This window comes from Melospiza melodia, chromosome 4, assembly GCF_035770615.1.
Source record: "Melospiza melodia melodia isolate bMelMel2 chromosome 4, bMelMel2.pri, whole genome shotgun sequence".
Classification (NCBI taxonomy): Eukaryota; Metazoa; Chordata; class Aves; order Passeriformes; family Passerellidae; genus Melospiza; species Melospiza melodia.
In genome coordinates, this window is record NC_086197.1 from 16093942 (window position 1) to 16110242 (window position 16301).

At 41.1% G+C, this 16301-nt stretch overlaps 1 protein-coding gene across 5 annotated transcripts in view; it reads right to left on the reverse strand.

Moving 5' to 3' along the window:
* Window positions 1-16301, reverse strand: part of TBXAS1 (thromboxane A synthase 1) — a 238185-nt gene that overhangs the window by 140658 nt on the left and 81226 nt on the right. For 3 of the 5 annotated variants that reach the window (XM_063154015.1, XM_063154016.1, XM_063154017.1), the window contains exon 4: window positions 8619-8671. The exons of 1 other annotated variant lie outside the window; for it this stretch is intronic. In XM_063154015.1, the coding sequence (XP_063010085.1) occupies window positions 8619-8671 (53 nt within the window). Of the gene's footprint in view, window positions 1-8618; window positions 8672-10267; window positions 10494-16301 lie in introns of those variants that run through there. One more of the 5 variants, XM_063154018.1, reaches the window with a different exon arrangement.

The following is a 16301-nucleotide window of genomic DNA, read 5'->3' on the forward strand; positions in this document are numbered from 1 at the left end:
CCAAGATCCTCTCATAATGTCACTTTGAAAGACACTGCAGCAAATCCCCAGAGTCCTTGCCAAGATCTTTCTTCAATAAAATAGATTCCAACATTGACAGAAAAGCTTGGATTATTGCTGAGTGATAAAACATTTGCTGCTAGACCTTACAGACTCAGAACATTGCTCCCAACTCACTCCTTTTTCTGTAAACTACTTTAAGAGGTCTGGGTATGTCTTCAGAGTTGCTGTACAAAACCTGGTTTTATTCAGTAGGGATCACCATCCAAAAACTGAAGTTATATAACATGAGAAAGACCTAAACATTGGGTCAAGATCTTCAAATAGTCAAGACTCTGTGCCTGAAATGAAGCTACACTGAAATAAACAGCTTGAAGGTCCAGACCACCATTTTCAGGCTGGTTTGAATGGGGCAGAGAGGAGATTCTGGGACAAGATTTTAATCTTAATAAAGTTAGACTAGAAAAAGCTCCTATGGGAGTGTACCCCAATAACTGCTGGAGCACATGGTTAGTCTTTTCCCTGATGTTTTTGCAGAGCTGCTGTGTCTCTGCAAGGGAGGTTTCTTTGACACCACTACAGCTTTTTAATTATTCTTGTAGAATTTTATTGGTATGACTAAAACAAATCCTCCTTCAAGACCAGCCCTCAGGTTTAGCCACTAAATTTACCAGAGGGAAAGAAAGATTCACAATCCCCAGGGTGGCTCAGCTCATCCCATGTTCCCCAAGACAGGATAAAAAGAATGAACATAGTAACAGCTGAAAAAAAATTCTTCCTCTGCAGTGGGGCATACTTTTGCATATTGCCTGATGAAATCATACCCAGTTCAGTGCCAGCAGGCCTGACATAAAACATACTCTCTAGGAAAAGAAAAGAGGTGGTGCCTTAGGATGGTGCCAAACCAACAAAGAAAAAGGAGATATTTTGTTCCCCTTTCTACTAATAAAATGTAGTAAACTAAAATTGATCCCCAGACTAATAAGGTAGAGGGAAAAACTAAAACCTATATATGACAAAACAATAAAAAAGTAATGAAGAGATTTATAGAATTACATTAAAAATCTTGGAATGACATTAAAATTGTCAGGTCATGTTACTGTTTTCAATTCAACACAGATAAGAAAAACAGGGAGGAATAAAAATCAGAGCATGGAGGAAAGATAGCACAGAGTTAAAGACAATGGAGAGAAGTAAGAGAAAGAAAAACCCAGAGCAAATACTTAGGGGGTGAGGGAAGGAAGTATGAAAAACAAACACAGAGCCTAAAATCAAGGTCATGGATGGGAAAAACCAAAACCAGAACAAACCCCAACAAAGTGGTGGTACCAATTGCAAAAAACATTGAACAGGAAACACCTCTGTAGATACCCAGCAAAGGGCAGTCATCCTCACAAAGGAAAATACTACTTACTATTTTTAAAAACTAAGTAACAGACATCCCAAACCCATTCCTCTGCAATGCTTTTTAAGGAGCAGAGGCGCTGAGAGGTCTTGTCTGAGGGCTCCCCAGCATGGGCAGAGAGGGTCCAAGCAGCACCTGCATCCTGGGGCTCCTACCTGGTGGCATGAGTAAGGGACAGAGCCATGGATGCTCCAGCCTGTGCAGGAACATCCAACAGGCTGCTGATCTGCAGTTCTGCTCTGCGTCCTTCTCCAGACCCAGCATGGGATCTGTGGAAAAGGGAAATCCCTTTTGCTCAGTGCTTCTCACGGCACAACACAGCAACAAGCTGCTTTTGGATTTCTTTGGGGTGCCAGAAAGAAGGGAAACTGGCATTAGGGAGTGACCTGGAGAGGCTTTGACTCTCCTGTGAAGTGACCAAGGCAATCAGGAGAAATTCCTGAACTGAGCGTTAAAATTGATCTGCTTCAAAGGCTGCCAAGAAAGTGGACACACACGCACGTATTGGGAGGCATGATACATTTGCCTCCCTCTACATATAGTGATGGGAAATTATTCAAGAAATGCATTAAAAATTACCATGCATGGCACTGGGAACACCAGTTCATAATCAGATACATAGCAAGTGAAGTCAGAGACCATTAATAGCTACTGAACATTGCATATTGCATGTATCTGCTTTAGGTTTGCATCAATACTTCTGGAGTGCTGTAGGAAATTCTTATGAAAGCATTTAATATGCACAGCAAAATCCACAATGCTGCTGTTTTCCCATACTTTCTAGGACTGATATATTGAAATGATGCCTCACATTATTGTCTTTTAGAAGCTCTCCACCTGCCAAATGGTGGAAAAGGATGGGGGGAAATTACAAGGTGGACTTTACAGCTTGTTAAAATGTTGAACAAATACAGGCTCCAGTAGATAATGAAGGTGGTAGAGCAATGTGAAATTGTGTCTTAGGAACTAGTTTTTGTAACTCAGAATACTTCCTCCCCCTTTCTTGAATGAGGATGACACATTGTGGTATGCAGGTGTAACATGATAAGAAGCAGCAATCTGTTCAGCAGTTTCATTCCCTTTAAAGCTATCATTTTAACCATTAATTAGCAAAGAAGCAGGCAGCAGAGATCAAAGATCACCTGTGCTGTATATTAGCTGTAAAATACTCCTCAGGCAGCACGTTTTCAAAAGAAACTTCACTTTTCAAATACTCCTAGGATGAAGCTCACCAGGACTGTGCTTCAACAGCTAAATGCTGCAGAGTACCAGCATGCAAGGAACCAAAAGGAAACACTTCAGCAGGAGGAAATGGAGGTGAAACCTTCTCCTAGCCAAGGCTGCTATGTGCATATACGCAGAAGCAGACCAAGTTTTAATCAGGTTCCTCAGACACTTAGATATGTACAAGGGCCTGCTCCTGCTTCCATTGTCAGTCTTAGGAGCAGACAGAGTATTGGCCAGTCTCTCAGAGCTGTTCCATGTCTGACCAAATCTGTCAGTGAAGCAATTCTGAGCAGGAGATGTTCCTCTGCACAAACAGTCATTAGCTGGAGCTATGGTCACAGCAGTTTGTACATGCCATGAGCACAGAAACAAGCATCAGGAACGTGGTGCAGGTGACAGGCAGGGTACTTTGTTGCCTTGCCAAGAGCACATAAAATGCTGTATGTCTCATATGGTTGGATTTCACACTCTCTTTCCAGAGGTGTAAAAGATTACATCAGGTCTTTGACTTACATCGGCTCAAACAGCTGCAGTGGAGTCACAGAGGGACTGGATGGAAGAAAATGGGGAAAAGCACAACAGTGAGCACATGCCTGCAGCTCAGCCACCCCAGGGCAGTGTCTGGAACCTCAGAGAGGAGTGGGAGAGCTTTGCACACACATGAGACTACCAGTTCACCAAAGGTTTTGATCCCAATGGCTTTGCCTGCACTGAGGGCTGGAACTGGAAAATTTTGATGGGCCTTGGAGCTCTGTCTGTGAATACACAGAACACAAATGTCCCTGGACCTCCCTGGGGCAGCCAGAGGCTACAGCACCAAATCAAGAACCATCACAAGCTCAAGCGGCATGGTTCTCATGGGAGGTCACAGTCCACACAGCAGATTTGTTCATGGCTGTGAGGTGCTCATCAATAAATACCTTTGCAAATTGATACCTAGTGTACTAGTATTGTAATGTTCCAGAGACCTAAGTACATTTGAAACATGCCAGAGTTAAACTGGTGAACTAATTTACTGTAAATTTTGCCAACAATCTGCAGCCTAAGGATCTGTGTATGCAGAACGTAAAATACTCCAACAGCGATCAGGCAGCCACAAAAAAAATTCCACCTGCAACAGTGGCAGAGACTCCAGCTCTCAGAACAGTGTGGTATTGCCACATTTTGGGGAAGTCTTTAGGCATCAGTCCCACAGAAGGCTATGTTTTCAGGTCCAATTAACTCTAGAGACAAGAGGAGAAACTGGTGATGTTACACCCCAAAGTAACTCCTCACAAGACTTGTTCCAGCAGCTTGATTTAACCACTGGAGCCAAATATAACCAATACCCAATTATGTTCAGCTGTGGGAATTCAGATGGAGATCTAGCATTGTACCATGAGTTCTGCCCTGGAGTTTCTGCCAGGAGTATTGTTGGGTTTCAGCTCTTTTTTGGAAAACAATTTAAAAAAATAGGTTACTATTTACGAATTCTCATAGTGATTAAAAGAAAGGCTCCTGAAAGTTTAACTTAAAAACATTAAGATTGTCCTATTGCTCTGCCCATTCATGCAATAATATTTTCCATTTCAGAGGGAATGGCTGACACATTTTGCAGAAGAGCAAATAAATTGTCCACATGCAAAGAGAGGGTGGAGAAGAAATATTTTTCTCCCCATTAACTTCTTCCAGGTACAATAGAACTAGGAGTTTATGTGTACCAACAGCACTAAAAATATTTTTAAGGCACAAATGCAATTGGTTTTTTATGGCCCTGATTCAGCAAGGTAGACAGACTTCTGGTTAACTTGAAGCATGTTGAGCAATACCATTGACTTGAATGTGATTACTCATGTACTCAAAGTTAGGGGTTCTGCTGTACTGTACAATTTGCAGGTAGTTAATGGAAGAAAGAGATAACTCTAACCCACATCAGCAATTCTGGGGCTGGTCAACAATCTTATAGGGTCAAAGAACCTTATCACAACACATAAAGGAGAAAGCAGTGAGAAGGAAATAAATCTTGATGAAATATGAAAGACCTGACATCAGCCAAAAAATATACTGCTCTTAAAGAAAACAAAAATCCAGGCAAGTAAGGCTACCAAAATTTCCTGTCAGGTTACATGGGTAACAGAGATTAGGAGGAGCTATAAAACAGCAACAGGAAGCTTGCCTTTCCCTATCATTGTCAAGGTATGATTTCTTGTAGCTGAAATATAAAAAGTCAATTCTTTAAAATATCAAAATAGAGGAAGCACCCTAAGAAATGTAGTAAGTCCAGTAGACCCCCCAACCCCCCCCTCCCCAATGCAAAAGAGGAAATCAATCAGGATACAATTTTTTCATAAAACTGAAGTATTTCTTTCCATAAGCCTTCAGAAACAAAGATGAGAATACTTTTCCTGGAATCACTTTTTCCACAGAAAGCAGAAAGAGGCTAGAAATAGATGGTTAAAAAACTTTGTGACATTAAAACAGCAATAAAGACATTGTTTCTTCAGTTAAACTCAGCCCACAATGAAGACATCAGCTGTTCCCTGCAGGAGGAGATCCTGCCCTATCCACCTTAGGTTTTTCCCAAGGTATTTGATGACAGCAGAAGGAAGAAAAAGGCTTTGAGTAAAATTCCACATGCCCAGATCCCAGAAATGCATGTCTCTCTTCCATCCAGAAAAGGGGAAAGCCCCAAGCCCCCACACTGACAAACCAGAGCTTCTTCTACAGACATCTTCAGGCTTCTCACAGCAGCTTGAAGTTGAATGTCCAAGTCAAGGCAGAGTAAGAATAGGGTTTGACCTGCTGCAAGCATTTTCAGATGCAAAACAACATGAAGAAAGAGCGTCACCCCACAAATGGCACTGAATTTTAATCTGTTCTCATTCTTTGTTCATACACAGTGAGGTCTATGTTATGACCTCTTACATTCTTCCCCATGTCCAAATGCACTGCTACAGTCAAAGGCAGAATAAGTTCCTTCATCCCAGAGCAATCAACTGCCCACTTGGGGCTGTGTCATATTTTCTACAATCACTGGTAGTATGTTGTTGGGCCAAGAATATATTACTTATTTTGGCAGATTTCTTTTACTCCAAATCAGTTCTGTGAAGCCATAATGATGCAATTGCAGCAGAGCAGTCAAATGCACATTAGGTGCATATAGAAAGCAAAACTAACTCACTCTCACATTGCAGAAGTTGCTTTTCTGATTCCACAAAACATGTTGTCCGTCTTTATTTCTCTGTCTGCTTTTATCACCTATTTCCAATCAGTAGCTATTAGCCTGCAATTGAAATGGAACAACTGGATATGGTGGAGGGGAGAATAAAGCAACATCGCATCAATATTCATCCAAAACATGAGTGGTCTAAATCACTACTTTCCACAGCAAATAGGGCTACTCTCCTACAGAACTCTTATGTGAAAAGGTGAATATTCAAGGAATATCTTATTAGTGCACTGTTTTCCAAATAGGATTGTTTTCAACTTCATTTTGTCATGGAGAAATAGCACACATATTTTAGAGGAAGCATTTTTATAAAAGGTACTCCAAAGTATAGCTAAATCAAAGATTTCCACTAATGCAGGACCTCTTCAAAAGTCACATCAGTGGCTTGGATTACCCTGTGTAATAGAAATGTTCCATCTCTGCTTTCGCACCAAACCAGAGCTGTTTGTTTCTGCCTTGGCCTCCATCTTAGGCCACCTCTGTATGAAAACAAATAGTTTTCACAGCATAAACTCACAAGTGATGACTATTTGCATTGTCTGTCTTTATAAAATATCAGTACCATCACCTCTCCTTTAGATTTGCACACAGGAGCAAAGGGAAAAAAAGCTTTTGTGACCTACAAAAGCCTTACTTGAAATAATTCTCTCCGACTTGAGGCCTTTTGGAATGGAAGGGATATATTGTTTTGACTTGATTAAAGCTGAAAAGTTGATTTGACATCCTGTTGTCAAGGAAACCAATTCACACACAAAAGAAAACAGTTGTGATGGTATCATTCAGACTATTCAAGTGACCTTAGGAAGAAAAAAAGGCTTCAGTTCCAAAGATTTGTATTCAACTCACTTCACCACTGTAGAAATAAAGATCATTGCTCTTTATGCTTATTGGAAAGCAGTTTTCAATCTGGGGAAAGAAAAATGCCACATCTTCTTCCATCTGCCAGATCCAATACTTTGCTGGGAATATCCACATAAACACACCTACCATTTATTTGCCTGTTTCAAAGAACCACAGAAAGCATCACACTGAAGACTCACAGAGAAGAAGAAAGAATTTCTTTAATTGACAGGACTGTGATAAATACCCCCTGACACATGCCCCACCTATTGAACAGCAGCTTGCAAGCCAGGTTTTAAAACATCCTCCTTCAACCACAAATAGACCTTACCTCGAACACAGCATTGTTTGCATCCAGCTTTGTTTTCCTGGGAGACATGGAAAAACAGATTTTTTTTCTCTGCCAGCCCCCTAGATCCCTCCCAAATTGAGTTTTCCATGCATGCAATAAATGAAGCTTACCAATGCTCACTCTTCCTACCTAGAGAATCCTAAAGAGTCAGAACTATCCTGGCTGACCACAACCACCATCACCCAGCTTTGCAGTCCCTGCAAGTCTCACAGAGGTTTCACTCCCTAACAGCCTGTAAGTGGACTGCGGAAAGGAAACTTTCTATCTGCTCACACACTGTAATTATACATCTCTTTCTCCAATGACATAGCCTTGCCTGGCTGAGTGAGCAGACAGATGACTAAATAGCAACTTGTCTCAAATTCAGCTTAGAGAAAAAAATAAGCATGATATTAATAAGGAGGGAAGTATACTGAGGAATAAATGCCAGTGTTCTTACATTATTGTCATTTAAGGGCATCACACCAAAGGTCACAGAGATAATAAGCCTCAGTCACTTTCCATTTGTTACACAACATACAAATTGCTGCAGCATTAATGAATATCTTTCCCCATTCCTAGCCAGCCAAGATACTGCATTATTTCCTCCTAGACAAGTAGCTAACCCTTGGAATTCATTATTTCCATCACTTCTTGCAGCACTTTGTCCTTAGGGCTGAGCATAAATGCCACGAGGTGGCTGTGACTGAAGCATCAAACGCCTGAGCCTGACTTCTTTCTGCTAGAGCTTTTTTGCTGGGAGAGCATACAGAGCTCATTGGTATCTTTTGTAATCAAATATGTATACACACAGACATTCATATGTGCCCTCTTACAGGTATCTTAAACTCCCTGCAGACCATGGGGAAAAAAAAGACATTTTCATAATTTGTGGATATTGCCTGATACATATATATTGAAATAATAGTTATGCTACAAACACCAACTGACCACAACAATAGAAGATACCAGGGGACAACTGCACTTCCACTTAAAATGATGACAACTGGAAAGTAAGTAGTTCTTGGAACAGAAATTACATTCATGGAAATGTGGAAGGGCTTCTATGAAGGGATATTCTGCTTAAACCCTCTTTACTTCTAACAAACTGCTAAGATAGCACAGCTGAGCTATAGAGAGAGGAATGCCTCATTTCTAATCTGTACCTCATTTTATTTTAAGTTTAGGAATTTTGCATAAATATAGATAGCAACAGCTGAACCAAATTCATACTATTTCATAAACTGAGGGTTTTTTAAGATGACAAATTATTATTTCCACTGTTCACTGTAAGCATAAAGAATATGCAGATGAAAAGAGAATATTAAAGGCTGGTAGCTTTGTACAGTTCTGAAAAGGACTAAACTTTATGTGCATAATTAAAATAAGAGAGAGAAAAATGAAGTCCAATCCCAAATGCTGAACTAAAATAAGCCAAGAGTATTTGCTGCATGTAATCAAACCACCTCCACCTCTGTCCCCCAAACTGAAACACTGCACTCTGCATTTTGATGAATATCTTATCTTGGTATTTTCTCCTCTCCCACCCAACAAACTCAAAGAGCAAGAGCCAGAAAGAAGAAAGCTGACAGCACTGCTCAGCTTACCCACAAACAGGTCCATACTCTTTTATGAGTTTTGTGTGGCTCTCCCAAAAACCCTGGAAGAAAGAAAAAACCACAATATTTTAGAAAAAGAAAAAAGCCACAATATTTTAGAGTGCTTAGCAGAAGCTCTATTACACACTGTTTCTACCACTCACACACAAGTGGTAGAACCTCAGCCAGGAGAACCACGGCATTAACTCCTACCTTCACCTTTCTAATATTGTCCGCATGTGACAAACAGAGTCTAGAAAGGATGGCTGGAAAAACAAATCCCAACTCCAAAAAAGATCTGGACAGCCATGAAACATGTTTTCATCAATGTTTTATTCTCTAAAATTTGTTACTATTTCATGATTTAATGTTTTTAAACTAACTTCATCATTTTGGTCCTGACTCAAATTTTTCAGATATGCAAATGGATGGAAAACTTAACAGATAAATTAATAAGATGACAAGTATATGAATTACTACACAAAAGGGAAGCACAGGGAATATGGCAAGGTCATCTTGTTTTGGTTTTAGGCCCCTTATTAAAAAACCTGAAACCTGCCAAGTCAAAGTTTAGCACAAGGCAGTCAGCTGGTACATTCTGCAGAATAGTAAGCAGATTTCTTTTTAAAATTTTCACTATTTTTACTGTCTTCCATTTTCATAATTGAAGAAAATTTGTATCCACTTATCTAAATAAATACCTGTCACTATACTCAATTGTTAGTGTCTTAAATGAATTCAAATTGATCGATCTAAAGAAGGTGTGCAAAATATATAATATACCTGAAAATGAACGATAAAATATCTGCTTTAATGAAACTGCAATATTTGAGGACCATGCTCCATTGTGTTTGCAACTTGTCTATGGAAAAAGCAACCCATTTGATTGCATTAATCTGCATTTATATTAACAGAACACAGACTAGCATGATCTATTTTCATTCTTTAGAGAAAATTCACTAAAAAAGTAGAATACTTCTGTCTCATATTGAATCTTTCTTGCTTTTTACAACATCCCACAGAATATTAGCTAGAACAATACAACTACTGTAAATACATCTACTGCTGACATAAATAAACAAGCCCATGTAATGTGTGTATGCTTTGAGAGAATTTTGCCACAATAAGCAAAAGCAAATCTGGTAACCAAAAGTAATGATCTGACTTAAAACTCTTGGGTGCTAACTTATTGCCCAAATTAGCAAAGCACTTGCCACCATCCTGCAGTCCTCATAGAGTCCCTTAAAATTTTTTTTTTTTATTCTTATAGTACAGCTGTGCCCTTTTTTTTTTTTAATCCTGGACTTGTAACACTTTTATTCTGCAGGACAATATGTCCCCAGTTGAAGGCAAGAACTCTAGGTCTTCCTTTAGCTACAAAAACCACAGGATGACGTGTAAGAAAATACGCTGAAGATAAAATTATGAAAGAGGTGGATGACAGCCTGAGGAGAATGTATATTGCCTGAAAATAATATATATTCTCCCCTGAAAAATTCTTCACTACTGAGGTAAGCAGAAAAGCCTCACACATTAGCACAGAGAAGCTAAGGTGGACAAAGGCTTTGTAACACCACAAACACAGACAGCTAACTCAAAAAGGCTTTTGCCTGCAGACACCATGGGAGGGGGAAAGGCACACACACATTCACACCGACCTGCATTTTTGCTACAGAGATCCACAGCCTGCAATTGCTGTGATTCCAGCATTGTAAGGGCTGTCTGCTGGTGGAAGGGGGAATCCTGGGCTCACATTCTGCGTGCAGCCATTTCAGGCTGGCCCTGCAGGCTCAGCCCACGGGCACACTGTGACCACAGTGCCCAGGCCGCACAAACACAGTGAGACTTCCAGCACGGCTCGAGGTCACACCACAGCCCCATCAGGGTGCAAAGAGCTGCTCCATCACAGCCCCACTGCTTGGGCAGGGCAGAGGAACTTCCAGCCCTGTGGGGCAATGCCAAATCAGGTCTGATCTCCAGCCCTCTTCCCTCCTAGGCTGAGCCTCCAGCAAGGACACCCACGCTGCAGCCTGAGCCCTGCCCGCTCGCTGTGCTTTGGATTGCAGGCACGCACATAGGTATTGCACTTGCTGTACCCACCAGCTGCATTCCAGCGAGCCAGCAGGATATTAACATTTTCAAGAAGCCTAGGCTTTAAATGATTCAGTGGAAAAGCCTTCCAGAAAGCCAGCTTCTTGGAAGAGCTGCTTCTGGCTCAACTACATTAGAGGGGGGTCAGGCAGAACACGTTTCAAATCAGATCTGTTAACCAGTAACTGGCTTTCCACCTCCAGGACTCCTAAATAATTGCACTGGCTTAAAATTAACCACACTTAATTTTTTTTTTTCCCTAAAGTGAGAAGCACTAGCCTGCAGGATGGGGGAAGAGGAGGAGTTGAAAAGCACCTGGGAAAGACCATGAGAAAGCATCCTCAGGAGTAAAAGAAGCTTTAATTCTCTACACTCCAGGACACTTTCTCATGCTGTGCAGCACTGCACACACATACTCACCACTACAGCCTCCACAGTTCACCCCTGGGACGCACTGCTGTCCTGGCCTCCTCCAGGGCCTGGTGAGCACCTGGTAGCAGGTCTTGTGGCAGCAGGCCTGGGAAAGAGAAGCCAACAGCACACACAGGAGCCCATGGAGCTGTGGTGGCAGGACTGTAACAGGGCAGAGAGCATGTGCATCTATCCTTTACACACCACAGTATGCCCTTCAGCTGCAGGAAGCTGAAGCCTTAAAAAGGCCCCTGTGTTTGCTCTTGATAGCTACAAGGAAAGCCAAGGAACCTGCATGGTCGCAGAGTGAGGGAAAATGCCCCATCCACACAGCTCTGCCCGTTTTACAGCACCATCCCCAAACACACCCCTCCAGCAGACAGGTACCCTGAAAACATCCTCACCTTCCCCCTGAGTCATGCTTGAGGCACAGCAAGCCTCATAAGTGCTTTTGGTAATTTATTTACACTGGCTGAGTTTGGTTTCCTACAATCAATTATTGCAGACTTGTCCATGTTTTATAATTGCACTTGTACTTAGTATCTATGACATAACAAAGCACCTGCTCACAATCAGCTGCTGTTTTACAAGAAAATGGGAGTAGACATCACCTATCTTTGCTTCCTTTCCTCCTGTTTATCCACTGGGTGATCTGCAGTCAAACTCAGAAATGGCACCTGCTGACTTGTACCCAGTGGCTTTATGCTCCCTGAACCAGGAATTATAACAAAACAACATGGATATTAGGAAAAGAATAATCAGAGGGAAATGGAAATATACGTATTCTGGGTTTTTTTGAAAAATAGAAGGAAACAGAAAAAGAAAAACACTCAGTATTATGATATGACACCATGTGCATCAGGAAGAACTGTTGTGCATTAAACACTCAGTAGTAAAAATTAAAAGCATCGTTAGCAATGATGTTCCAAGCTTAAAAAAAAAAAATCACTTCGTGTTTTCTTTGTTTGGAAGCTGCAGAGATGAGCTATCATCATCAACTCAGAAAATGGTTGGGCCAGGGGGACCTGTCACGTGTGACCCACGCAGTGAGGTACCAGCCTGAGGTCAGCCCATCATCAAACAGGATAATGCAGGGGTAGAAAAAGCTCCTTCCCCTGAAGAAAGCATATTTCACAGCATCTGGTATACCATGGAAACAGCAGCTCAAGTGGGCTGACTGCTGCACACCCAGAAGGTTCTTTGTTTACGTATCTGGCGGTTGCCTCCCTGCAGGGAATTTGCATTCTCCCCGTCCTCTGAGCGTGTATCATCGGCTGCATCTGTGGATAGAACCACTCCCAAGGCCAAATCCTGCTCTCAGGGATACAGGCACAAACCCCATGGAAGAGAACAAGATCTGGGTCTGCACCAGACAAAGCAAAGTCTGGTCACTGCCAACCATTTTTCTTGAGATACCGACTGCTGAAGATTCAGCTTGAGCTGCATACGTGAAAGGGCTGAAATTGCTCAAGTATCCCCTCTCCTTTTTTTTCAATAGACTCTGCCACTCCAAGACACATACTTCAGCAATTTCCTCCTCATTGCATATTCACCTTGCTAGCTCTTCACAGCAAGGAAAAAATCTGTGGCAATGTCATCTTTCCTCCTGGCTGAAAACGGTTGTAGGCACTAAGCCAAAGTTTTCACAAAGAAGCAGTATTTCAGAGAGAAGCTATGTATTTTGATTTTTGGGGTGTTTAACATGAGGCATATCCAACCTATTCCTTTCAGTTGCTCAATACCTGCAGATCTCATGGCTTCAAATAGAAAATGACTCAGATTGTATGGAGGATGCTTTGAACATTTCAGCTTACTGCAGGTGGAAAACAAATTATGTGGTTTATGAACTTCACCGTGCTCCTTCAGGGTCATGAGATAAAATGGTTTGAAGAGAGCCACAAAGCTGGGATGCAGCAGATGCCTGCTCCTGAAAGTAACTCAAAATCTGGACTCCAAAATGGGTCCTCGAGAATGCAATGAGGGTAGCCCTTGAATTTTGCAGTGTACTGAATGTCATAAAAGCTACTGAGCTCTGAGAAGATGGATGTGATGAGCCCATCAAAATTCACTGCAAGTGGGAAACATTACCCATGCAAGAACAGCCAAGGGAAAAGACTTCTTTTGTTGCTCCTTTCTGAAAAGTATCAGATATTATCTGATGTCAGTCACTTTACCAAGGCACCCTGGATTCAAACTTGTGACTCAGAAGCCAAAGATGCCACATGCCATAACTAGTCCCATATATGCTCCACCTTTATCACCCTATATCAGATGTGATGCTCTCTTTCATTGTGATATTAATAATCACAGCATCATTGTTCAAGTGCAAACCTCATATTCAAGAGATAAAAAAATCTATACAGTTGTTTATGGCACATAATGACAAATATTTTTGCATCAAATTTTTAGCATTCAATGAGCTTCCACACATTTTTCTTTAGACCACCTGAAAAAGAAAATTGCTAATAACCTAGTACCCAAAATGATTTTTTTTAACACAAGCTAACACTTAATTAAAGTAACCTTGTATCAGTCTGCAACCCTCTTTGAAGGAATGACCCCAGACTGTACATCAGCTCCAGTAATAATCCTAGTGAAATCACTAGGATGCCAGCAGACAAGAGGAGGAACACAGCATGAACTTCTAAGCAGCCTGATTCTGAGCTATGTACATAGTTTGTTTCCTTTGATCATTACCATTAAGGGTTGTCCTCTGTGTGTAATTTGGTTTAATTTATGTGTGTGTCATTTCAGATTTTAAAAAACACATATAGCCCTTCTAAATTTATTAAAGGCAGCCTTCCTACCCTTAATAGTTATTAAGAGAGGTTAGTGTTATGTAATTAAGTTAATCTCATCTGTAAAGGCTAATTAACTGAACACTAATTGAATCTGCATATGAAAATTTGGACAATGTGTTCTCATTACACAATTTTAAAAAAATTACCTGAGCTAAATACCAAACAAATTGTAAATTTCTTTCCTTCCACCTTTTTAGATCTTTAATAAAAATTAAGTGGGCAGGTTATTTCTGTGTGCTGCATTAGTCCTTGTTGTCCTTAACAAAGAGCTGTTACCTCATTTCAGTAGAACAGCTTTAGTCTCTCCCTGAAACATGGCTATTTCCCCTCTTGCCTGAGCTCTTCCTTTCCCCCTCTGCCCTTACCCTGTGCCTTTCACTGCCCTCTTCTTCTTCTGCCACCTCTCCTACTCAGAGAGGACAAAGGTTCCTGGGTTCAAGTCATATCTCACAAAGGATAAAAAGGCATCCAGGTATCACCTTAACCATATAACCAAAAGGATCAGAGGGCACACTGCTTAAAGCCACCTTGGCAGCTTTGGCAGAGTGCCACTTTTTTGCCCCCAAAGACCACTCAGCATTGAAGTACTCATCCTTCTCCACCTTGGTGTGCTGACATTACAAAAGCAAGACAGGTTTTGGACCCTTTTCTGAGGTTTGCCTTTTCTTGAGACATTTACTGCTTAAACCAGTCAAGTTTCCAAATGGGAATTAAGAACAGCACATCATCTTTTCTGGTGTTTGCTGTTTCTCCCCATTAACCAGGTTAATGGCTGATTCTAATAGGCTGGTAACTGAGGAGTTGGAGGAGGGGGGAGCCAAGGAAGCAAACACACAGAGGAAAGCCTGACCTCAATAACATGCAAGATTTCTCAGATTTTCCTCACAAAACCCACCATATGTCTGACATCAGAGTTGAAAGCACCTGCACTGCCCAAGTGGATAGCTGGATGGAGCAGCTCCAGCCAGTTCACAGCCCCACGACAGCCCACTTCACAGCAAATACTTAATGGAAAAGGGGATATACTGCTTTTTATCATTCTTTAGGAAAATAACATATTTTCTAGGTGAGGGAACAATGAAAGATGCACACAGATTTCAGTAATGGATTTTGGTCTCGGGGCTGGGAAACCACTGTCACACCCAAAAGAATGAAAATCAGGATAAAAATCCAAAAAACAGTAAAACATCAAAGCTGTAAGGAAGTGAGTATGGACAGAGTAGAAAGAAAAGGTACAGCCAGGAAAGGAGGAAATCCACAGTTTTCTCAAGGGTCAATCCTGGGAAAAAGCTTGTTCAGTATTTGGAGGACTGAGTTTGGCACAAAAGGGAATAAGGCTTCGGTGAAGTACACGGTTCTGAATAGAGAGATCCTTTTCTCAGCAAGCAGAGACACTGAGATTGTCATACCAGAAGAACTGGGTGACCTGAAGAACCTGAACAACTGCAACAGAGGAGAGTCTTCAGTTGAAAGCAGAGCTTCATGCCCTTAGAGAGAGACTACGTTAACTCCAAGAATTTCTGCAGTAGCAGGCAAATGCTTGAAAATAACACAGAAGGGAAAAACCTGGATGGACACATTAACCATATGATAAAGATGATGGAAACTACCAATGTAGAGTATCTGGGATAGGCTTTCTCTGGAATGCTGCATGTAAATTTGATGAGCTGCCACATTCAGAAGGAATGAATTAAAAATGGAACAACTGGAGAAAAGGGTTACAAGGATCTTTGGGGAATAGAAGGCCTGTCTTACAAGTCATAATTAGGAGAGTCCATTTTAGCTAACCAAAGGTTCATTTTAGCAGACCAAAGGGAGGAGACATACTTGCTGTCTAGAGCTGTACTGGGAGGAACCAGCAGGAAGAGAAAAATATCTATTTAATATAAAGGCCTACATTACTAAAAGATCAAAGTCACATAAACTGGCTGTGGATAAATGTTGCTTGAAATGAGATAAAAATTATTGACTATTGAAGTTGCAAGATTTTAGAAACCTTTTAGTCAGGACAGTGAGGACAAGAACCAAGATGTGGATACTTATAAAAATGAAATGTAGGATGAATAACACAGGTCATCTACACCAGCCCCTCAAGGAGATGTACAGTCACTTCTAGAATAAGAGGGACTCTTCTCATGGAAAAGATTTACTACACATTCACATGTGCACACAGCATTCACACTTCTAGTTGACTCAACTTTCCAACTCGTTCTCATACAGATATAGTCTCATACATTAATTTGGCATACTGCAATGAGATTGTAGCTTTCTTTTTGTCTCTTTTTTCAATCTCATTTCACTTCAGAGACTTCATTTCCTCAACATTCCTGGGCTGTTAAATGCCAATCTGTCACAGGTAGGGAACTGGAAGTACACAAGATTAAGCAAT